Genomic DNA, 24,956 nt, shown 5'->3' with positions numbered 1-24,956 from the left:
TATCCGTGCTGTATACAGTTTAGTATCTACTATTCAGTATGCACGTACAGTAGACAGATATTTGTTCCTACTTCCTCTGATTCATTCAGTAAGGAAGTGGCGTCATTTACGTTTCCTGAACCGGTTGCATCCACCCGTTTTTTTTAAAAGTTTTTTTTGTTTAGCTTTATTCAAGAAGAGTAACGAGCATACAGTCAGGTAAACAAAAAACAATATCACAATGTAAATAAAGTAAAAGACTAATATAAGAGTAAAAGAGTAATATACAGAATATAAAATAAATCAATACAAACACATTTAAATAGTGAAATCATTATTTAAATAGAGGGGGAAAGGTTTTATAATAATGCAGACATTTGTTATATTTTCTGTTGTTAATTAAAAGTAGTGATTTCAGATGGGACTTTAACTCTAGATTAAAATTTGATTCAATAAATCCACGCTCGTTTGTTTTGATTTGGAGGCGGACCTGAAGTGACGATTTACGTTTAATTTCGCACAGCATTGTGGGTGGTAAAATACAATTCATTTCCTGAAAGCACGCATCCAATCCATACTGCATGAAACCCAGAAGTTAGTATCCATACTGAAATGTTCAGTATACTGAGGTGGACCCAAAAATGCATACTCACTTACTTGAGCTCCTCTCTCTCTCTCTCTCTCTCTGTCTCTCTCTCTCTCTCTCTGTGCATATACAGTACATCATATTACTGCATGTATCTATCTGTAAATCTCAGTCACTAGCCACCTACTTTCCTGAGAGCTCTTGAGCTCTCTTAGGCTCCTCAAGATCGTTGGTTGACGGCCTGCCAGAACAAGGCTGTTTCGCCATGAGCCGGGGATCCGGTCGAAGATTTCTGCCTTTTGATAAGGCAGTTTTTTTTTACCACTGTAACTTTTGCTGCTTTGCTAAAGTGCTCATGATGGATAGGTCGGGTCTTTGTAATAAAGCAATAAGTAAGGTCTTTTACCTGCTTTTTGTAACATAACAATGAGTAAGGTCTTTTTACCTGCTCTTTTGTAATGTTAACAGACAAAGAGTAAGGTATTTTACCTGCTTTTTGTAAAGTGTCTCGAGATAACACTTGTTATGAGTTGACGCTATACAAATACAATTGAATTGAATTGAATACTGAATGACCACAAAAGTTCAGTATACTGAAACTCCCTACTGAAAAGTATGTACTACCTACTGAACTGTGGCTAGCAGTGTTGGGCAAGTTACTTTAAAAAAGTAATTAGTTACAGTTACTAGTTACTTCTCCCAAAAAGTAACTAAAGTAGTTACTGAGTAACAAATTATAAAAGTAATTAGTTACTTTGGAAAGTAACTATTTCGTTACTTTCAAGTACATTTTTAAATGCTCAAATGTGTCAAAGAATTTGGACCCCACCTCCACCCCTCTTTAACAGAACTTAAAATACATGTGCATGTTCAATTATTTATGATAAATCTGAATATTATAATGAAATGGACACTTAATACAATCAATAATTAACAGAAACAGTGTACACAAATCTAAACTATTTTAATGTTGCTGTGGGACAAAGTGAGACTAGCCTCCAATCAAATGTCATGTATTATTGTAGATATTATAATTACTATGTTTATATAGTGGATCCGTAAAAATGACATAATAGATGTTTTGTCTGCTGTGGTAGACAAATATTCTAATTTCTCAAATGTCTGTTTGAGCTCGACATTCATTTGAGCATGTTGGGCGTCTATATCGTTCGCGAACGTCTTTCTACATGGCAGGCCGACCCCTGCTCTGACCGGTATTTTGGCAACTAGTGCTCTGAATGACTCCGACTCAACCATCGATATTGGCAGCATATCCTCCACAACATACCTGGCTACCAGTTTGTTTAGCTCGGCCTGAGACAAAACGTGTGGTGGTGGTGGGGCCGTAAAATCAAGCTTCAGTTGCTTAGGTTTTGTGGCACTGTCTCCTTCTCCTTCGGGGGTCTTCATGGCCACTAATTACGTGGAAGCATGTAGCGTTGAAAGATGTTTCAATAAGTTTGAATTGCTCGACACCGACGTGGAGAGGCTTTTGACTCCAGGGCATAATGTGCATTTCACGATTACACTCGTTCCTTTAATTTCTTGGAAGGCAAAAGTAATGGCTATACTTCCACTTAAAGAAGGCTACTGTTGGATTATTTGGGCTCGCCATTCCTGTTTCTCGTTGACTCATTTGTGTAGTTGTGTGTCTGACTATGCATGCTTTCGAATTTGTGTAAACAACACCCGCCCAACTCTACCTCTGATTGGCTCACCATGAAATTTTTACTCTACCTCAGCCAATCGTCATCATTTATGCGGTTGTCTCGTGTCCGCACTCACCAAAGAGGAAGAACAGTAAGAAATATCTTTGCCACTCGGCTTAGAGATCTAGTTGGTCTGATGAAAAACAGCTTCAGTCATAGTAGCGCACCGCATTTTTTGGCAGTAACGGTAACGGCGTTATAATGATGGGAAGAGTAATCAATTAGATTACTTGTTACTGAAAAATGTAACGCCGTTAGTAACGCCGTTGTTTATAACGCCGTTATTTATAACGCCGTTATTCCCATCACTGGTGGCTAGTCGGAAAGGGCCGCTGTTTTCCAAACCGCGTACTACATAGTACTATCGAGATCAGTATGCAGTATATACTACACGACTTTGATTATCAACCATGTAACAAAATGATTAACATAATTAAAATAAAAGTCAACAGTCTCTCATATCTTCTGTCATAATAATACCCTTAGTTGAAATATGATTAGCATGCTGTTAAAAAAGTACTTTACTTTTCAGGCATTCAGGTTTAACTTGTAATGGGAATCACATGTAGTAATAGAAGGACCCTGTGACTGCAGCTGCTGGTCCATCTGTGGCACTGTACAGTCTAAAGAGCAGGACAGTCTGAGGGTAAGACATAAATATAGGAACATGTTATATTTGTTATGGTTCATGCCCACAATGTGGCAAGAAGAAGACAAGCTGCCAACAGCAGAAACATTCTGGCTTTCATGTTACAAAATGAAAACCATCAACCATCAACCATCAAACTCAAATGATGAAGGTTTATACACTCAGATAAGTCAATAAATAGTGTTGGGGTTGTATCAAGTCAACTTTGGTTATATTCTTTAATAATTATATTTAATTATTAATAATATAAATAAAATATCATTAAACTATGTTTAATATCGTTTTGGGGCACCAACTTGTACTCAGGTAAATATAACCAAAATATCACTCAAATCAGTCTCAAATTAGTTATTTAATTACTAATATTATTAATAATTAATAACTATATTTACTATTTATTCGCACCCAGCTATATCACAATGCAAATACACCAGTAATCACAAACAACTGCTCTCTTAAATTATAACAGAATTTATTTAAACAAAGCAACATCAATCCAAATCAATGAACTTAATCAAACAAATAACTATTATAAACTAATCTAAGCAACAAACATTATCAAGCAAGGCTTGTGAAAGGTGTGTGTGTGTGTGTGTGTGTGTGTGTGTGTGTGTGTGTGTGTGTGTGTGTGTGTGTGTGTGTGTGTGTGTGTGTGTGTGTGTGTGTGTGTGTCTGTGTGTGTCTGTGTCTGTGTGTGTCTGTGTCTGTGTCTGTGGATGAAAGAGAGAGAGAAGGGGGGGGAAGATTGCTTCGTCCCATGTGGTTGCCCTTCCGATGGCGCACACCTAACAAAGACCTAATGTGGCCTTAGTGTCTAAAAGAGACCGAGTTCGGCCCTACACGATCTGTGTCTCTGAGGCGTCTGGATGGTCGCGAGTGTATAGATCTCTGTGTGTGTGTGTGTGTGTGTGTGTGTGTGTGTGTGTGTGTGTGTGTGTGTGTGGCCTACGTGCATAATGGCGCGGTGGTGGAGTTAGTCTCCAGATGTACGTTTACACGGGAATATGTGTGTGTGTCTGTTCGTAGAAGGGGAAGAAAAGAGGATAAAAGAGAATAAAAGAGAAATGCGTGCCTGAAGAGGCCGGATCACAGTCTGAATCCCGCGCCACAACTCGGTTTACACTGGCCTTTCTGATTACAAGAGTAATACCCGGTTATAACGCTGTTACGCTAAACACATATAGGACGCAGCGGTCTGAAACGGGAACAACAATAGTTTTAAACAGATAAACTCAGGACGCAGCGGTCCAACAAAGATAAAAATTACAGTTTCTGCTTTGATCAACAATTGTTAAAAACACTCTCTAAAGCTAATTCTGCCCAGACCTAATTAATTCTCACTTGTGAATCGCTTTGCCCGCGATTGGTGAAAGGAAAAGAGTCCGGCGATGGAGCAGATCTTCTGTCCGTCCTGGTGCAGAGGCGGCTGATGGCGGCGAGGGTCCCTTACGGCGAGAGCGGCTTCGTTGGTTCTCCGTTGAGTGGAAAGATGTCCGTTGATGTCCTTTCGTTGCAGGACGGAATAAGACCGTTATCTTCCTGATAATCTGTTATAGTCTGACGCTCTGAGATGCGTTCACTGGACAATCCGAGTTTGGGATTTAGAACACTGCCGGCCGCGGATTATGCACGCCAAAACTTAAAACAAAGGAAGATTGTTGCAGGAAACAGGAGGTGAGCTTGGGTCTCCGAACACTTGAAGTCAGCGCGTGGAAAGCGAAAGAACACTGGAAGTCTTGGAGCTTTGTAGCCTGGCCTGCTCCATGGGAGGGTCTATCTCAGGTCCCCTCCAATGAGGAGAGAGAGGTTCCGGTCCCCCCTCACTTCACGCGCAAGTGTGAAGTACCGCAGGGGATTCTGGGATCTCAGTAAATAACTCAAATGAGCCTCCTCAGAGGTGCAGGCCCAAGTCCATTGTTTGACTGTCCTAAGCCTGCGTGGCTCAACAATTCTGTGACAAGTATGTTTATTAGTTACCACTTACTACAATAAAACAATGACATTTCACAGCAAACTGACAACAGTACTGTATCATCAACCACAAAACACTGTGAGGCAGACAGTGAAGGCCTTGGTGGAGTGTCTGGGGTACACCAAGGACCATGGCTGGGAGACGGACCTGGAAGGGGGATATATTTATACTGGCTGGCCAGTGCCACCTCGTATCGGGTGGTGTCAGGAGCCTTTGATGTCCCCATCACCACGGTTCATGATGTTGTTCATCGAGTCGCTGGCAGCATCATCAGCATCATGAAGAGGGTGGTTCATCTCCCTACTGCTGATGAGCTAGAGGGAATAGGGGAAGGCTTTGCCCACCTGGCTGGCTCTCATGCCTTCTGCAGAGCGGCTGGCAGCATCAATGGGACACACATTAGAATCAAGCCACCTGCAGCAAACAAAGAAGACTACCTTAACAGGTAACCTGCATACAAAATACCACCTATATGAACCTGTTTTTAATCACATATCAATGTGAGTATCAATTACATTTTGTGTTGTTCAACAGGAAGCTCTTCCATTCCACTCAGCTGGTGGTGGTGTGATCACAAAGGCCGCTTCCTCAATACATATACAGGTAGAAATGAAAGTCAGAAATGTATTAGTACAGCTTACACTGCTTAAGGGATTGTTGATCCAATACATGATTCAGTGATCAATTACTCATATTAATACCATTAATCACATTCATTAAGGTTGGGTTCACTTTTAGGCCACATAACCCTGCTGGGTTATTCAGTCATCAGTCATCTCACATACATTTAAAGTGAATGTGGACCAGGACTCAGCCTGTTTGTGGTTTTTATTTGTCGCCCAACAACTGCAACGCCATCATGTTAATGTGTGAATTTTTACTAACATAATTTTATTACTTTGAAAGATATGGTAGAATCACAAACATTGACAAGTGTTTGAGACCATAGTCCTCAACCCTGAGTGAGGTTTGTCAGGACTCGGGAGCCCGTCAAACCTGTTTGCATGGGGGCAAAGTAGAAACACCAGCATGTCCCCTGTACTCCAAGATGGTCATACTTGAACACGTCCTAATCCATTTTCAACATAATATGTCCTGTACCATGTCAAGTACATATTCACAATACATCCCCCTTGTTCTTCCAGGCTCTTTCCACGATGTCAGGGTCCTGCGGTGGAGTCCTCTATATGTAAACCGACTTTACCCCCCTCGTGGCTGGTGCATTCTTGGGGATGGGGGGTATCCCTGCCTGGCTGCACTGACCAGCCTGATGACCCCATTCAGGGAGCTGGTGCTAAACTCTGTTCATGCGAGATGCAGCTGGTATCATGCCAAAGCCCTGGAGGTGAGAGACAGCATTAATGTGTAAATCTAAGTACACACTCGTTGGTGCTGAGCAGTGGATATTAAATATAAGCAGCAAAGTAATACAAGGAGGGACATTCTGAGACAATAATAATAAAAAAAGAGGTGAAAAGCAGCGTAATGCGATCATGTTTAGTGTCATCATACAGTTACATTAAACTTCTATTTGCTCCTGTAGGTGAAGCACACCTTTGTTCCTGAAGCGGCGCCCACCTTCCTCTACGTCTTCTCCATCAGCAATGGGGGTTTGGTGAAGATCACAGGGGGAGGAGGGGGCCTTCTCCCCCTGTGATCGAGGCTGATGACCTCCCCGGACCACCCTGAGGATGAAAACTGATTTTCATCACTAGAAGATTTTGTGTTATTTTCATGAAAGGCTCGTTTATTTTAACATCATCTTTTATGAGCATGTTGACACTGTGCAGTTTACTGTTAATAAAAGTGCCTGATTTTAATCACTCTGATATATATGCCTTTTTGTTTTTGTTTTTTAAAGATATTCTCTACAAGTGCCTTCTTTGTCTACTTTACTCCCTTTCTGAATGTTCCCATTCCCTCTCTCTCTCTGTCTCTCTCCTTGCCTTATATTCCATACTAGTCATAGTGCATACTATGACTTTGGATCGTATTCTGACCTGGCAACCCAAATGTTTATGACTCAGATATGACGGTGAAATGTGTTCAGCCAGTAGATGGCGCTGTTTGTCTTTACTTTATCTTTATCTATCTTACATAACAGATGTAACCGGGTCGTCATTAAATACAGAATTGCATGTAAAAATATGATTTAATGTTTTTACTGATGTAGAAAACTACTGTGTCAGTCTCTACTAGACAGTTTATTTCAAAAGAAAATACAAATGCTTAGTGTCATACACTGGTCTTAAGGGTTTAGTCATGGTCTTCTGTTGTGGTAATACCAGCAACCAGACAGTAGGGGGCGATAACAGGCTGGTAAACAACATTAAAAGATGGAGCTCCATGTTCATGTGTCAGGCTTTATGAATCTTAATGTATATAAATAAGTATCGTCTGGTAAATGAAATTATAACAAAGAGAAGGACCCTCATCTCAAATAAGCCTTTAAGGGCAGTTTGGTATTTTTTAAACCTTGTCTCTCTTGTACATCATCGGGGAAAGAGAGAAACGAGGAAGAGATGCATTCAGAAAACTCTTCTATGTGCAGATATGAGCCTGTGTTTGTTTCAGCTGTGTATCATAAAATATAATCTGATAAATTAAATTAAATTAAACTAAACAGACTCAAAGAGTTTTATTTCTCTGATTCATTCAGGTTATTTGTTGTCGCTCCCTCTCTACATTCGGTCTGTAGCTTGACCTCTGCACCCTCTCTCTCTCTCTCTCTCTCTAGACGTGCAGGAGGGAGTGTGGATACAAAAAGCGTTTTCTGTCCTGAACCTCAACCACATCACTGCTCCCGAGCGACTCCATTCTAACATCACAACACTACGACCAGGTCCTCAAAACCAAACGCTGAAACATTCAGCAGACAGGCCAGCTCTCCGGCCAAAATGATCGAGTTTGTCAAGGCGGAAGAAAAGATCCAAAAACAGCTCTGCATGTCTTCACACCAGACTGTGAGATGACAGGTGACCTAGAAAGACTGACCTAAGACTCCTATCACAGATCACCCAGTCTAACAGCCCACATCATCATGGTTTCTGAACAGCTCATTCTTCTTGAGCTCACCGTGCCCTGGGAAGAGAGGATTGAGGAGGTACACGAGAGGAACAGGACCAAGGACCAGGATCTGGTGGAGGACTGCTGCAGGAACGGCTGGAGGTTAAGCTGCATGCCAGTCAAGGTGGACTGCAGGAGTTTTTCCAGCCATTTCCTGAGCAAGGCCTTTTGGATACCAGGAGAGAAGGCATCATCAACAACGTGGAAGCAGCTGAGTAAGCCTCATGATGGATCTGAATGAGAAGGGGAACCAACGGGTCAGTAGAGCCAGCTCCATCAACCTTGCTTGGGTCGTGCGATTTAAGATCCAAAACACCCACGACTCCACAAAACACCACTTTAGATCTGCATCAGGAGATGTATGAAAGCTACACTTTGTTTTTGTCACTGAATCAGCTTTGTTCATGGAAGTGTCTGACGTCATTACATAAACGATCTCTACTGAGGTAGACCTTTTAAGTAGAGTAAAATTATGTTTCACAGAGAAACAGCTGGACGTTTAATTAAAACAAACCAGAGCAGCGAAATATGCTCTGACATTTGAAAGCTGCGTGTTATTGGATTGTTACTTTCAGATGGTGATGAAGGAGCCACACATGAAGTCAGAAGTCATGGTAGACATGCTTTGTGGTCACTGTGTTAAGAATGGTGAGCGATTGTGAACGTGTCCGAGTGACAAAGGAGCTGTGGATCTGTCAGACTGCACTGTGGATACAGAGATATTTACAGGCTGCCCGGGGAAGCTTTTTCAAATGTTTTCACTCACAGACAGAAGTTTGAATGAATAATTCAGATTTCCAGGCTGGTTGTCGTCACTGTTTCTCAAAGAGAGTAAGAGCATCATCCTCTCTCATTACTCCCTGAATAAATAGGCAGCAGCAGCGAGGGCGGTGTTTATAATTTGATCAGTGACACCACCCTGTTTCTTCACGCAGGAGATCTAAATATGAAACAAAGGAACATGCAGAGCTGACACGGCCATTCTTCAGGGTTATAACACTCCAAACAAAAGCTGCATATCTCCATGTTAAGCTACTGGGCTTAAAGTAACACTCCTGTAGAAGAGGCCAAGTGAATAAGTGGAAGAGGTTTACAAACGACTTAATGCTGATTTATTTATGTCCCTTATTGGACCTCCAGGGATTAGCTTCACCAACAGGGCACATTAAGGATTCCCTCGCTGGCCGTTAATGAAGCACTTCAAGCCAATTATTACACATTGAATCCTGCTGCGGCGCCAATTAAAAAACTTTTCAGGCTCTTTTTCAGGGGGATTCATTTTGTCATTATGCCAGTTAAGACACTGGATAAGAAAAGGGAAAAGAGAAAGGAGGAGTTTTTTCAGCAAAGACAAAATACCTTTTCACAATACGTGAATGAGGATCTGGCAGGTTTCCTCTTTCAGACGAGAAGTCATCGTTCAGTCATGTCACTCCCTCTGTCTTCCATCTTTTTTTTTTTAGAACTAGACCAACCAGAATCTGCCACGACCTCTATCGACCAATCATCCGGGTGCTGTTACATTTTAAATCTGTTCTCCTCTCTTTCCTGTCAGTTTGACGTTGCAGAGTGATCGCTGTAACTCTCCTCCAATCAGTCACCTCCATTTCATCTCATCAGGGTCCATGTTTGGCTCCTCCAAAGTCCAGTCCTCGTCAATCAATTTTATTTGTAGAGCGTCAACTCATTACAAGTGTTACCTCGAGACATCACGTCCTGCATCCTCCCATCACCGCCACCACCAGGGTCTAGACTCCATCAGGGGGTATCACCACCACCACCAGGGTCTGGAATCCATCAGGGGGTATCACCACCACCACCAGGGTCTGGACTCCATCAGGGGGTTTCACCACCACCACCAGGGTCTGGACTCCATCAGGGGGGAAGTCTCTCTGAAGTCCCTCTGGTCTGAACTTGAAGTTTGTTTCTACTAAAGAGAGTGCATCAGGATTAAACGTGTTTCTAAAAGTAATCAAAGCATACAAAGGAAAATGCATTTTTTAAATCATTTGTCTTTTTATTCATTCAAAAAATATACAACCATGTGCTTTATTTTGTCTCCCGGTTCACTTATCGACTTGTTTCCACACCGAACGATGAATCACAAACTTCCATTAATCCAAAGAAGACAGCAAAGTAAGAAAGAGATCAGGAGACGGACAGGAAGGGGAGAAAGCTGGGTGTGGTCTGGGACTACAACAATCTGGATCATCTGAGACTCGTCAGTGTGACCACGTTATTCACAGTCAGTCTCCACTTGAGCAGCTCGTCACTGCTCACAACCTGGATGTAGATTTCACATCCTGGGCGAGAGGTGGCAAAGCCAATATGTTCACAGCAGAAACTTCATAAAAAGTCAAAAGAAGTCATTACGATGGGTTCTTTGTTGAGTCCTGCTCAGGAAATCAGTGGCACACTGTGCAGTTTACAGCTCTGGAAAAAATGAAGAGACCACTCCGAATATTCCTTAAATTTTCATCCCAACATGCAGAGAAGTGAATCTGTGTCAGTGTATATCCACACAGGTACGACTCATTCTGCCTATGAGGTAAAGATTAAGTATCACCCGACAAGCCGACCAACAACAAAGCCGTGCTTGCTTCAAGTTTTGCACCAGAAATACATGATGCCACCTCATCAGCCAAGTGGAAGACTGCAGAGCTGTGAACCCTGCAGGAGCTCAGCAGAAACGTGCTCAAACTAGGATCAATGTTGGAGATGCTTTTGAAAAATGGAGAGAGGTTAGAACACAGAAAGGTTTACAGACTCATGCAGAGCTGGCTAAACGCTGAAGCTTCAGTGTCCACCACATGGCAACCTGCGTGAGCATCGAGAGGAGGGGGCGGGGGGAGACAGCTCTCTTCAATGTTTAGAATTTGGACTGCAGTACCCATTTTAAACACTAGGGGTCAGAGTTACATAGTGCTCCTTTAAACTCAAACCTGTTTACAGTAAAGAAAAACATATTTTTGCAGTCGAAAACAGACTTGAGCTTTTATATTTGTTTTCTAGTCTTCTGACTTCTCAAAGGTCACCCCTTCACATTCACACCCTGATGGTAGAGGCTGCTTTGCTAGTATTAACTCATCCATTCATACACATTCACAAAGTGCTGGTGGATCAGTGGGCAACTTGGGGCGCAAATATCTTACCGAAGGATACATCGACATGTGGCTACAAGAGCTGGGGATCGAACCCCAGACCTTCTGTCTCTTCATTTTTTCCAGAGCTGTATAAACCCCACGTGAAGCAAAGTCAGGATATCGGAAATAAAATTATGTTGAACTAATTTCCATGAGCTGTCAATCAAATAGTTTTCATCAAACAAAAAAAACTTAATAATCTCCTGACTGACACAAACCAGTAAAAACATGAATCCTGCTGCTGAACCAACCAAGACGTCGTTAGTGTAGAGGGAGAGAAGGTCAATCAGGACGCAGGATGTGGGATACTAAACACGGCCGAACATAGTAGAAAAAAACAGATAAAATATTACAAAACAATAGAAAAGAGAATCACAATGTGCATGACGATGATGAAACACTTCAGATCACCTCGGTCCAAACTCTCATCAAGAGTGTTTGAGTTTACTGCAGGAAAATGTTGACCTTTCAAATCAAACCATGACAGAGTATATTTCATATAACATATTTGTATTCTTTCCATGACTGTAGGAAACTTTTATAGAAAACACTAATCCTTCAAACCAGCAATGTTCTGAGATGTTAGAAATAGTTTGTCACCAGGGCTTGACATTAACACCTGGCCAACCTTGCGGGTGGATTTAAGCCACTCTGGAGGTTTTGATTTTATATCTTAGTGGTCTCAAAAAGCATCTGCAGACCTGCCGACACTCCCGATTTGAGCGGGAGTCTCCCTGATTTCACCTTTTTTTCTCACTTTACTCCTGAGAGCTAACGTTTCCTCTCCCTCAGCATCGCTCCATTCAGTCTCTAGATCTATCTGGCTCGGTTGCACTCACTTCGAGTTTCATGACAGCGGGGGCGGGGGGAAATAGAAATGAGATAAATAAGGGTAAGAAGTTAGAGCCTGAAGTACCATGAGAATATTTAAGACATGGCACGTTTCTTCATATGATCATCCGTGCTTTATATCAATAAGTGCACCATGAGGTGATCACACAGAATACTTGTCTGTGATCTGTTCAGACTGACGGCTGCAGATGATGAAGAGAGAAGAGAGATGTGAGCAGACACTACTGATTCAAATCTGTCTGACACATGGTGAGATTGTGTAACAGGTATTAAAGCAATAGTTACAGAACTGCAGGTAACTTTCCTCCAACTCTACTCATTAAATGTTGAATGATGGCATCTGTGCATCATATTCAAAAACTAGTATCTGAATGTTAACAAGTGGCCGACAAAGTCAATGAAATATCATCAAATAGATTTTGATCATCCATAAATGTTGCCCTTCCATGTCTCCTCGTTCCTGAACATTGTAAAATGACTTATATTGAAATATTAGATCAATTTGGTCTGTGCTGGATTACAGAATGCTAAATGGATAAATAAGAAAGAAAAGTGTGGGTGTCTTTTGGCACAAGGACTTACATTACAAAACGTAATTTACTAAATGGGTAACTTTGTAAATCCAGTAGCCTCAGTAGCTGGTGAGTAAAAAGTAGACGTCAAGCCCTGGTTGTTGTAACTTTACTTAAAGTGAAGTGTTTCTAACTGTCTGAAATAAACACTCCAGTCTTATATGGAAAACAATGCACACATAAAAAACAAATCTGCAACACACTCCAGAAATATTGTTCCAGTCATTGCAGGGACTTTGATCTCCCATAAGCATGAAGACCTTTCTCTCATGTTCACATCAGAGGGACAGGAAACACCTAGAGTCAGTGATTCATCACTCTCACACTTACTGGGAGTGAAAGCTTGTTAGGTCGACCACACAGCAAGATCTCACTCTGACCAGCATGTGTCATTGTTCTGTTTCAGGATGTATCTGATGTACCGAGGGTTAATAGTAGAGGGAGCTCGTACCAAAGCCTGACCGTTAACTTTACCAATGTGCTCCAACGTCGTACTGAAGTCTGAGCTGCTTGAAATGAAGTGATGAATAGAGCTACAGTGTGAGGACATTTGGTCTTATCAAATGGAAGGACATAAAGTCAGAGGTCATTCTTTAGCACTTTGAATCGCCTTGTTTCTGAAATGTGTGATGTTAATAAACCAGACAGACGCTCCTGTGGCAGAGTGGGGAGAAGTGATTGATTTAGTCTGAACTAGGTCAGAATATTATAAACTTTTAGATGCCGTGTGTTTCAAACGTTACGACACCTTTTGTTTTAATGATCGTATCAAAGAGTGCAGACGCTTTAAAAAAACATCAGAACCAAAAGGTGCTGCGAGGGCTGTATCCATGGCAACATGTTTGTCTCCGTCTTGGCTTATATTTGTGTCGTGCTCTCAAAATTGAAGAGTCCTTCGACTTATTCTTGTGTAAATTGCACATACTGTATACACACCGGCAACTTTTCTGAAACTTTGCTAATTTAGGAATTGTGCAGGACTTCTTTTGTCAAAACAAGAAATGACCCAATATTGTTTGATTTCTACTGAATCATATCTACGTTTAAAAAATGTGTTACATGGGCTGTTGTCCTGCAGCCTGTGCAAATCTGGCCTGTGGCTCCTTTCTCATGCCATTCCCCGCTCTCTCTCATGACAACAATAGTCTGAACACTTTTAAGGTAATCTTGTTGAACCCAAATGTAAAACACAATATCATCTGCATAGCAGTGATGGTTCATGTGATGCTATGTGACAATGAGACATCATATTTAAAAAAACAACAGGATTACCTTCACTTTCCAAACTGTTTTGGATTCAATGGAAGAGAACATGTACAGCTGATGATAGAGATAGAGGTCAGAGGTGAAGCGAGCATGGAGGTGGAGTAGGAATGTGGATCCAACGGTCTTGACCTACTAAGACCCGGGAAGATGGAGCGTACCTGTTTGCATGGTTTGCATGCAAAGAGATTTAGAATGCCATGCCCTACAGAATGTGGTCCATAATCAAAATCATTTATCCATTTTCCATGGAGGGGCGTATAACCTGTAGAACATCTAAGATTCCTCTCAGTATCCGGCATCTTTTTAACTTTCTGATCAACAAAAAACTCAACGTTCCTGCAAAGAATGGATGAATGGGGACCTGAACGTCAAACCTAGACTCTGACCCAGGGGGTTTGGAGTCATAAGCAGCAGTAAGGGGTGAACGTTTTCCGCTGACACACGTAACAAGCAGAGACGACGCCTTATGCAAATTGACCTGTCAATTTTAAACCCTGCTCTTCATAGCCTACATCCTGCTTTTTTTTGCTTTTGACTCATTTCAGAAAAAGCTCACATCCAAATCTCCCAGGCTTCTGTTTTCTATTATCCACATGGCTTTTCTAATCCTCTGATATTATATAATGTCACACTTTCAAATTGCCAGCATTTCAGGGATAGTAATTCTGCATCATTGCTCCCATGGCAACAGTAAAAAGTGATCCGTCTCTGGACAGATCTGGACAATGTTACAAAAAAAAGTTCAAAACAAAACCTTGGGATGGTAATCCTTTATGAGTCAGAGTTAGCTGGGCTTGTGGCCAACTGCTCTCCAACAATTCGTTCCAGTGTTTGTTCATCTGGCTCCCAGTCCTCCAAGTCCACATAGTTCAGTTCGGGCACTTCCCCAGTTAAGCCCAAAGAGCTGACTGACCCGGCCAAGGACCCACAGCCTTCATAAGCATACGTTTGGAGTGAGTCATATGGTGGGCCCCGAGTGTCTAAGTTTGCTTTGGCCACTTTCTGCTGCAGGATCTGCTGGATGATGTCATGACCCTCTAGCAGAACCGAGGGCGCTGACTGGCTGAGCTCACGAGGAATGCTGTCAATGACAAACCAGCCCGGATCCGACTCTGGGCTGTAGTTTCTATAGTCCATCTCCTGTGACTTCCTCCTCCTCCTCCACACCACAAACCTCTCCTCGTCATCCTCCTCCTCCTCCTCGTAGGGGCTCGGTCCACAGCTGAGGTAGGCGTGGAGCTTCAGGCGAGGCTCCGAGGCTTTGGGATTTCTAAGTGCAGCGATGTCAAAGGCCTCTGTGTCCTCCTCCCCGCCTCCCTCATCATCATAGGTCACCACGTTCTCTCTGATGTCCTCCTCAGACAGAATCAAAGGCTCTTTGCTGGCTTTCTTGTTCCGTAGCTGGGTGAACAGCATCACTATGGCTGCAGGGGAAGAGAAGATAGGTTTACAAACGGAGTAAGAAAGGAAGACCATGAAGAGAGAGAAAACTAACTAACCTAACTGACATGATATCCGACTGTTGTTTTTCATTTAGCACTCCTTGTGTCAGTTTGTAGGTCAGGGGAACACGAGACAAATAGAGAACGAACCATATGACATATTTTTGTCGGCCAACCCGGAAGTAGCATCGCCATGGGGTCTAACCAGAATTCTCCTATGGGATTTTTGCATTGGATTTTGGATCATTGCAGAAAATAAGCTCTGTGGCAAACACACGTTTCTGAAGCGTAGGCGTTTTGTTCAGCAGGATAATTTTCACAGATGAACACCATTTTTATGATGTTTGAAGCGTTAATGCGGCCGACAGAAGTAAAAAGCTAACGTTATGCTAAAGCTAACTACACCACGGTCGGATGATTGTGACGTCACTAGCGTTATGCTGAACCTAAAGATTAAACCTGCAGGAAACATCTCAGACTAGTGAGAGAGTTCGAGGCCTCTGTGTCCAGCGTGATGACGTTTAATGTCCCCGACAACCACTGTAGTCACATTTAGCCACTTGTTAGCAACCGCCTTTTTAAAGACGCGTAAAAACTTCAAAATTCACAAGTGGGGGTATTGCCTAACGTGGTTTATGTGGTCTAACAAAACACAAACATCTCTTAAGCTTGTGTTAAGCTTTCAGGAGTCTAACCACAAACCCATTCATAATCCCCACTGACTTTGGGAGGATAGACCCCATGGCGCTCAAATGCTAACTTACTTCTGGGTTTTAGGACTCATTCCTGTGGCGCTCTATACAGGCTGTAGGTACCTACCTAATAATATGACAATACACAGCAGGATAGCCACAAAAGCACCCATGCTGAGGCCAGCCGAGGACAGGAAGGCCTGGGCCTGGCAGACATTGTTGTTACGCCCCCTGGTGTTCCTCTGACACTCACACACCCTGAGGGAGATGGTAGCAGTGCTGCTGAGCGGAGGCTCCCCACCATCAGACACCACCAGCACCAGGCTGAACAACTCCTGGTCCCTGTCCTGGCTGAAGCCGTCACGCCGACGAGATACTATACTGGCAGTGTTGTCTGGAAACATGGGGGGGGGGGGGATATGGGGGATAGAGAAGGTGAAGGAGACAAAGAGAAGCACTTTAAGAAAGAACAGGGATACAATGATATGTGCTAAACAGGCAGGATGCTTCTTACCTCTCTCACATAAGGTTTTATTATTTATTCATGTCGGAGAATCAGATAATAAATCTGCTCACAGCGTAATTATCTCTGAAGCAACCTTTCAAACACACGGATGTGATCTAGCACTTGTGAAGGTTTTATACTTCCATTCATTATTTCAACACTTTCTTTCTTTCTTTTCTTTATTGTGTCTACATCCAGCTGACCGTGTTTCTTAATTTAACCTGATTTAACGTCCCGGCCCTGAGACCCTGAACCCTCTCTTCTGAGGTGTAACTGGATTTTTAGAAAACATTTGAGTATGGGGTAACAGATGTATTTTCAGCCCTCTCACAGTACGATCATGGGGGGTGTTGATGTTTTGTTTTTGTGTGTAGTACATTATAAAGCAGAACACAGTTCAGCGTTAACGTCGGGTTGGAATCCAGTCAGTCAGTCCAACACCTCCACCATTGATCAACCTGCTCATATACGGTTCTAAGGCCCTGATCACACCGAGACGTGTCGCTAGAAGGGCGTCGCCAGCTAAACCATTATTTTCAAATGGTCATGCCTGGCGCATGCTCTTTTTTTGTGCCGCGCTTTGCGTTTTTCTAGCTGTTTTAGCCGCTTTAAAGTTAAAGTATTCTCAACTTTTCAGCGCAAGGCACAGAGTCGCACCGCTCGTCAATGTTACAGGTGGCACAGGCAACCAATCAAATCAGTCAAAATCTCTGCTTATATTTTGTTCCTTCCCCTCCTCATCCAACAGGACAGCAACAGCAAGAGCTCAGAGTCTGCTTGAATCCACTTTTCTGTTACCAAATAACATTTAATCTCCCCGTTGGGCATGCAGCCCAGCTCCAGACGCACCACGCTGTTTTGCCCGAGGAGCTTTTGAGGCATTTTATGAGTGGCCGCGCCTGTAGCGGCGTGTCTCGGTGTGATAGCGGCCTAACTCCAATGTGTCAGAGTCGTAATTATGTTTTATAATTATGATAATTTGTTCATTTGAGCATTCAAAGGCTAAACGACGAATGGAGCAACAATTCTCAAAAGTTGATTTGCAGTCGAGTTTGAAATGGTTCAAAGAAAGAAGAGAGCAAACCTGACAGGAGATGGATACATCCTGTTAGTGACTGTGATGTCACTTATACAATCAGCTGCTATAACTTTGAGATGAAAAAACTGAATGTGTGCTACATGACGGAAGCTGACCTCCAAGTGAAACCTACTCTTAGCATAGACACCTGGAAAACAGTAACCCCCAATTCACACATACTCCATCCGCGCCGCAGTCTGTCAGCGCCACGGTTTTGCTCCGTCTCTATCACACTGGATCTGTTTCTGGAACGTCAGCACAGCACAGCGCACCCATGACAAATCACAGGAGAACTACAAGATCCTGCGGGAATAAAGAGAAAAACATTCAAACAACATGTTGCTTTGTCTTTTCTGAGGATGCATTGTTGTTCATTCAGTTCCTGTTTTGACGTAATGTTGATAAAGTGATGAAAAATACGATCGCGAGTCTGTATGTTGTGTTTTATTTTGAAATTGACCGGATGCTCTGTGCGTTTCCTTGTCTGACTTCCTGTCCGGGCTGTCATATTCTGTCCAGCTTGACACGTGCCTGCAGCGTACTCCGGCGAAAATAGACTCGCAGAGTATATGAAACGGAGCAGAGACGTAGTGCTGTTGGTGGCACGCTCCGGAGACGGACCGCAGCGCACCCTGTGTGAACACAATGATTGACTAGAGTGGCAGCTAAGTACAACATAGTGCGCGGCGCTGACGGAGTATGTGTGAATTGGGGGTAAGTGACAACATTTCCCATGCCTCCATCTTTCACCGACTGTGGAAATGTTGGATGGTTGGTCATTTTCTCCACTTTTTAAGATTTTGGTTGAAACTGTCTTTAGGTCCTGACAGAAATTAATAACTCATGTTCTCTGTATAGGGAACAAAGAAAATCCATCATCTGTATCAGTTGTAAGCCTGTAAAAACTTTGACCAATGTCTGCCACGAGGTACCAATCTGATGAACCAATCAGACGCCTCCCTGTCTCCCTGCTCGCTCTCTACTCCATGGCGTGAACTAGCCCTCACAAAGCATGAGCTGAGGTCGGCTTTTGGACCAACAGCGCTCGTGCATGTAAGTGAGGGGCGTGGCTTTAGAGGGAGCACAGAGCGGAGGGGAGGGGTGGGTGTAGACAGAGCACTGAGGGAATGCTACTTTTAAAATCATGCTAGTTTTAGAAAAAATTAACAACAGACTGTGACTTGAAACATGTCTGTTGGATAACTCCATCAGTACATGCTCACACCTTGTTGATTCAGGTTGATTCTATTGTTTCCTTTCGGAGCGTCCTACTGCTGGTGAGCGTGCCATTTTTACCCCAACGCCCCGTTTCTATTTTCCTCTCTGTCGCTCTCGTAGACGGATGAAGAACAAGGAAGGAGGGGGCTCTACGCGGCACTGACATTCCCTAAGCAGAGCTTGTTAGCTTGTTAGCTCGTTGGCTTTGAGATAGTGGCCACTCGTATCAACTCCAGAGGAAAAATGCTTCAGCGCACTGCAAGTGTTGTTTGAGTCAACAGCTCCTTAATCCAAAGCACCACACTTCAGTTTGTACTTCTCCTCCCTTCACTGGCCCGCGAAACCGTTGGTTTTAGAATCCATTTTCAAAGTTAGTACTTGTTTTTCAGTCATTTGCTGGATTAACCCTCCGTATTTATCAGACCTTTTAATCCCCTCTTCCCCAGCACGATCTCTCAGGTCCTCTGAGCTCTCCTGAGAGTGTGAACTCAGGACTGACCGCCCTTTTTCAGTTGCAGGCACCGTTTGTGAAACCAAATGCTCCTGACACCCAATGTGCCAACTGAATGTATTTGTATATTCAAATCTCAGCTCATGGCACACCTTTGTTCTTCGGTTTTACCCTGTGAGATCTATTTGTCAGACGTATTCCATGGCGCTGGTGGTGCAGTGGTTAGTGCGTGCGCCTCATGTATGGAGGCTGTAGTCCTCCAAGCGGGCTGCCCGGGTTCCTTTCCTGTCCTTTCCCGCATGTCATTCCCCTCTCTCTCTCTCTCTCCCTGATTTCCAACTCTATCAACTGTCCTATCTCTCCATTAAAGGCGCAAAAAGCCCAAATATAAATCTTTAAAAATCTTTAGAAATCTTGAAAAAAAATGTGTTCCTTGTTATGATGTTTGTAGCTTACACTCTTTTAAATGTGCTTTACAAACTGTTGACTATGTAGAGATTTGAATTATGATAAGACTTTAGAATCAGGGTATTTGTTATCCCCTGTAAAATGTGTAAACTCAATAAAAAATGTTGAATACCAAAATAAGAGCGGGGCGAGCAGTAACTACATTACACTTCAGTAATCAGAAAAATACAAATGAAGAGATTTAAATCCGTTTTGGGAAGATTCTAACAACTAAAAAAAAATACTTGCAATGCAACAGTAAGTCTCTGTGAGAAGAAGAACAAGTAAATAACAACAGCACAAACCGCCTGCAGCAACAAGCTCCCAGACCGTCGTCCGACTCCCCCCACGTCCGAGTCCTGTCACTGTGTCTCATTAATGAGACTGCTGTCAGCTCCCCTCAGTCCTGTGTCTGTCTGCAGAAAGCAGCGCGTCGACACCAGGAGAGATGGAGGAGACATCAGATGAGGGAGAAAGAAAATAGAAGTCGACGGAGAGAAGGTGAGACAGATTTATCGAGGAGCACAGGGGCGGAGGAGGAGATGAAACGACAGAAGACCTCCGAGCCCCGAGAACATCACACAACCTGACACGTACCTGAGAACTGAAGGACGACCTGCGCCCCCTCCACTTTACTCAAACATCTGAAGCTAAATGAGGAGCGGAAGCTGCTGGGTTACCATAGCAACAGCACCCATTTTTTTTTTACTTCATGGACATTAAAGCAGATCTGGGTGGGGTGGCTGTGGTGGTGGAGTGGTGCTGGTACCTGCTCCAGCAGCAGCAAAGAGACAGGAGTGGTAACGATGCCAGCAGGAGGGAGGAGCAGAGAGGCTGAGCCAGGATTCATTACGCTCCAATCTCTGAAATCACTGGAGATAATATCTGATATACAATACAGCCCGTTAATAAGGTGTTTCTTTTGAGTTCCCCCTGTGAGCACAAAGCATATTGGCCAAGGTGCAGAGGTCATGCATGCATTAAGAGACCTGCACGCTGTGTTTTAAAGCCCCATTAACTTCAATCACGGCCGCTAACTGAGCACAAACGATGAAACAGAGAATCAGCCTCTTCCTGAGCATAGAGCTCACACAGACCACAAAGGTACTGATAGCACCATAAATTAAAGATCACTTTCCTGCTCTCAAGGTCCTATTCACAGAGGATGAAGTGCTAATGATTGTACAAACAAACCCATGAAGTTCTGCAGCCCAGTGCAATTTGTTGTAACAAACTTCTGATGGTGCAAGAACTCACATTGAAAATATCTGCAAGAAGATGAGTGAGAGAGGCGAGTGGACAAAGTCCTGTTTTAACACCACATGGTCCATATGTCTGTGATTCTCAGTGTCCTACAGGACTGTAATGCCTCATGTTATATGTGTCTATCCACTACTGAGACTTTATGTTTCAGCTACGATAAAAACATGTTAAAGCTGGCTAACAGCATCGCTTCTGATCCTGACCACGCTCTGAACACAGAGTATAAACTGTTACCATCAAACCGGAGATACAGGGTCCCACGTTTTAATAAGGTCAGACTGAAGCACACCTTATTCACCAGTCAATCCTAAAATGTGGATCTGAATCCCAGATCAAAGCCCATGTAAGGCCTCTGAATGTTTGTTTGGTGTTTGAATGGAGCTGCCTTGATGTTAAACACATTTTAGTCTTCAATCAGTCAAACAATCAATCAATATCTCTCAGACAGAGCTACACTATATCTGCCAAGAACGTGTCCTTCTGCCTGCAGTGAACCAGTAAGAGGAGCTCGTCTCACCCTCGTCCTGCTCCACACCGGGTCCACACATCTGGATTCAATGATTTTCTTTGTGCAGAGGTTTATACCTTTTCTGGAACAACTAATTAAAATTATTAACAGACTATATCTTAAGACTATTTCTTGACCTTATTCCACACTGAGGTGTTTCATCACTGTGTAACACCAGGTCCAGTTCTGCAGAGCAGTCACCACCAACTAAAGCCCGGCCCACACTGAAGGTTAGGGTTTTCTTTTTTAGATTCATTTTTTTAAAGTTTGCTTTTATTAACACGGGATAGTGGATAGAGTAGTCCAAACCTCCAGGGATGATGAGGGGAAAGAGGCGAGAGGGAAGGCCGAAGAGGGGCGCTGAGAGCCGGACACAGGCCCGGCTGTCTCCCCCTGTCAAACTCTGGTTCTCAAAATGTTCTAAGTCCAACCCTCCAGGGAAGTAGATGGGAGAAAGGCGAGAGGGAAGGCCGAAGAGGGGAGCTGAGAGTCTGACATGGGGCCAGCGACCTCCCCCATTCAAACGCTGCTTCTATTTTAGGGTACCAGGGGCTCAAAGACATTTTAAAAAATGATTCTAAGTACACACCTCAAGGGCAGAAGAATCTCCTATCCCCCCGTGTGTCCATTCGTTTAGCTGCTGGTACCATCAAGCCCCATCCTCCTCAAGCTCACCGGCTGTTGTGTAAAATAGAGTTCTGGTCAAAGACTGTATACACATGGATGTAGTCTCAGTGACGTCACCCATTGGTTCCTGAAATGGTGTTTTGAAGCCCAACAATGGTGGACACCATAGTGGGATGCTATCTCAACATATGTATCGTCAATCTAGGAGGCGGACCTTAAGCCTCCAGACAGCTATAATGCGTCCGCTCGCAGTCAGATTGGGTACACACCTTATTATGAAAAGCTTGGATGTGTTCTAAAAATTGATCACTGATCGAACTGATGTTTGATCATATTTTTGTGTCCCAATGACAAAAGAAAAAAGTGTTTCTGCCTCTGTTAGTGGCCCAGAGCTGTTCAGCGTAATTTGTACGTTCCCGATAAATAAGTTGTTTTACCTCCGTTGTCCTTCAGTGTGAAGTTTGGATTGGCTGGATATTCAGCAGGCACATAGAAGGAAAACTTCCCATTAGCAAAGTTGTCGAGATCTGCTGCCCGGAGGGTCTGAATAACCTGATGGAGACACAGAGAGGAGATGTTGAATTAAAAACAAAAACAGGCGACACAGAGGGAAGTGTACAGAGAGAAGGGGGGATTCCTTACACTCTACTAAATCCACCAAAACCAAGGTCATTGTCAGTGACTTAATGTCCACACATCACATGAACACAAATACTACAACCCTTAAATGTTAAAATCATTTTAATCTAAAGAGAATTTTGTACCTGGTCTCCCAAAATACTCAGATTCCTGAAGCTCAGAATCATTCAGATTACTTGTAATATTTAGAAATGTTGCTTCAAGCTGCAGGACACATTATTAGTGACTGTGATCAAGTCTCTGGTGTTTCTTTATTTCGAAAAGAGTAACCAAAGCGTCCTGTTTTTTTATTTACAAAGCTTTACAGCCTGCGTCCATTCACGGCTCTTCTAATGCTGGCAGCGCCTGTGACCTCAGTTTCAGAGCGCTTCTCACCGGCATTTTTTGTTGCTAGGTTACGAAAGTAAACGTATGCTTCCCTCAGGAGTTGGTGTTAATGGCTGCATGTGTTCTTTAAATCAATCTGCAGTTCTACACATGGCCCGCTATTGTTGATGACAATGATGATATCAGAAGACCCGCCCCTCTTGGTTTTGATTGGCTGATTATTTTAAAACTGCCTGTGTACATCCACTGCTGATAAAAAACCCAATAACCCAAAACCAAGTACCCATTTTTTCAATATAAATGTATCCACTTCTGCTTATTATCTCATCCGGACTGAAATGGTCTTTCAGGGATTCAAGCACTTGTCGCGCTCATCCAGCAGATGTTGCTGTTTGTGTCACAACATCCATGCCTATCTGATGTCTGCTGCGTGGACTATCCAATAAGAACAGTGTCGGGGAGGTGTAAGGCATCCGAACCCTCCTTTTATCCCTTTATCCAATTTCCAAGTTGCCTTTTATTTCCAAGATTTTAGAAAAGATTGTGTCAAAGCAATTTCTCACTGCTGGAAAATAAAAGCATTTTTGAAAAACTTCAATCAGATTTCAAGAAGTTTCACAGCACTGAGACTGCCTTACTTAAGGTAACAAATGAACTTTTAATTGCTGCTGATCAAGGTATGTGCTCAGTCCTAGTACTCCTGGACCTCAGCACCGCCTTCGACACTATTGATCACAACATCCTGTTGAACAGACTGAGGCACTGGGTCAGGGTTTCTGGGACAGACTTAGACTGGTTTAAATCGTATCTGTCCAATAGAAGGTGCTGTGTGTCTGTTAATAACTCTGCCTTCTCTGGTGTGAAATATGGTGTCCCGCAGGGGTCTGTCGTGGGGCCCATTTTATTTTCCCTATAGATGCTCCTATTAGGGCATATCATAAATAAACACGTGTGTTCTTCCATTTTTATGCTGATGATTCACAGTTGCCCATTAAATCGTTAGATTTAATGGGAGTGCTGTGAAAACTGCCTGTCTGAGATCAAGAGCTGGATGTCAAGTAACTTTCTGCAATTAAATTCGAACAAGTTTTGATTTTAATAGGACCTCAACACATGACTAAGAAAATACTGCCATCTGCTGGTTTCCTAGTGAACCATGTTAAACAGCAACTTAAATCTTGAGCAGCACACAACAACGCTTGCACAAGACAACTCAGATCAGCTCAGAAACATCTCAAATCTATTTTTTTTTGTTTTTTTTTAGTTTGTCCCGATTACATGTCCTTATTCCATCTGTTATAGAAAAAGTTTTCAAACACACTCTTAGCATATTTAGCAAGTGTGTTGTAACGCTCTCCTCTGAGACAACCTGACACTGGGCGCAACAGATTTATATAAATACACTGGCGGAAATAATCCTAACTCTGTGCTGCACATTAGCGCCCGTCATTAGAGAGAATTCATCTTTTGAAGTCTTACTGTGACGTGTCAATGGCGGTCTCCATGCTGGAAATGCTGTCTCAGCCTAACTTTCAGTCAACCTAACGACAGGCTGAGGCGGGTTTTAAACCTCCTGACAAACCGATACACCACGCCCACCTGTCAATCAGGTCAGCTACACGCCTTATTGTGAATAACTCTTATCCTTCATCAAATCAAAACTGATGAGTCATCAAAACATTCACCCCCCGTACAGTGTGTGTCGATCAAGACATGAGCTAATCAGACCTATTTGTTTTTTTGAACCAGGCTGTAAACATGTTAATCTCTGCTGTAAAAACAGGCTTTTTAGAATGGGTGTGTATGTGACTTCTTGTGCTTCTGCAGCCAGCCTCTAGTGGACACTCGAGGAACTGCAGGATTTTACACTTCAGCATCTGCTTCAGCAGAGGATGCTGCTTGATTTGCAGCAGGGATTTGTTTGCAGCCTTTACAGCCCTTTTCTCAGCTGACGACTAAAATACA

At 43.1% G+C, this 24,956-nt stretch overlaps 1 protein-coding gene across 1 annotated transcript in view; it reads right to left on the bottom strand.

Annotated features, from left to right (window-relative positions):
* Window positions 1-11,312: 11,312 nt before the first annotated feature.
* The window catches only part of LOC109993904 (cadherin-18), a 102,226-nt gene continuing 88,582 nt past the window's right edge, over window positions 11,313-24,956 (bottom strand). Inside the window, exons 10-12 of the mRNA XM_029279910.2 lie at window positions 22,463-22,577; window positions 16,056-16,322; window positions 11,313-15,218 (exon numbers count right to left, since the gene is read on the bottom strand). Of these exons, the coding sequence (XP_029135743.2) occupies window positions 14,566-15,218; window positions 16,056-16,322; window positions 22,463-22,577 (1,035 nt within the window). The 3' untranslated portion in view covers window positions 11,313-14,565. The remainder of the gene's footprint in view (window positions 15,219-16,055; window positions 16,323-22,462; window positions 22,578-24,956) is intronic.

Source organism: Labrus bergylta, chromosome 4, assembly GCF_963930695.1.
Source record: "Labrus bergylta chromosome 4, fLabBer1.1, whole genome shotgun sequence".
Lineage (NCBI taxonomy): Eukaryota > Metazoa > Chordata > Actinopteri > Labriformes > Labridae > Labrus > Labrus bergylta.
The sequence above is the reverse complement of the archived record's forward strand: the minus strand, read 5'-3'. Positions and strand labels throughout refer to the sequence as shown.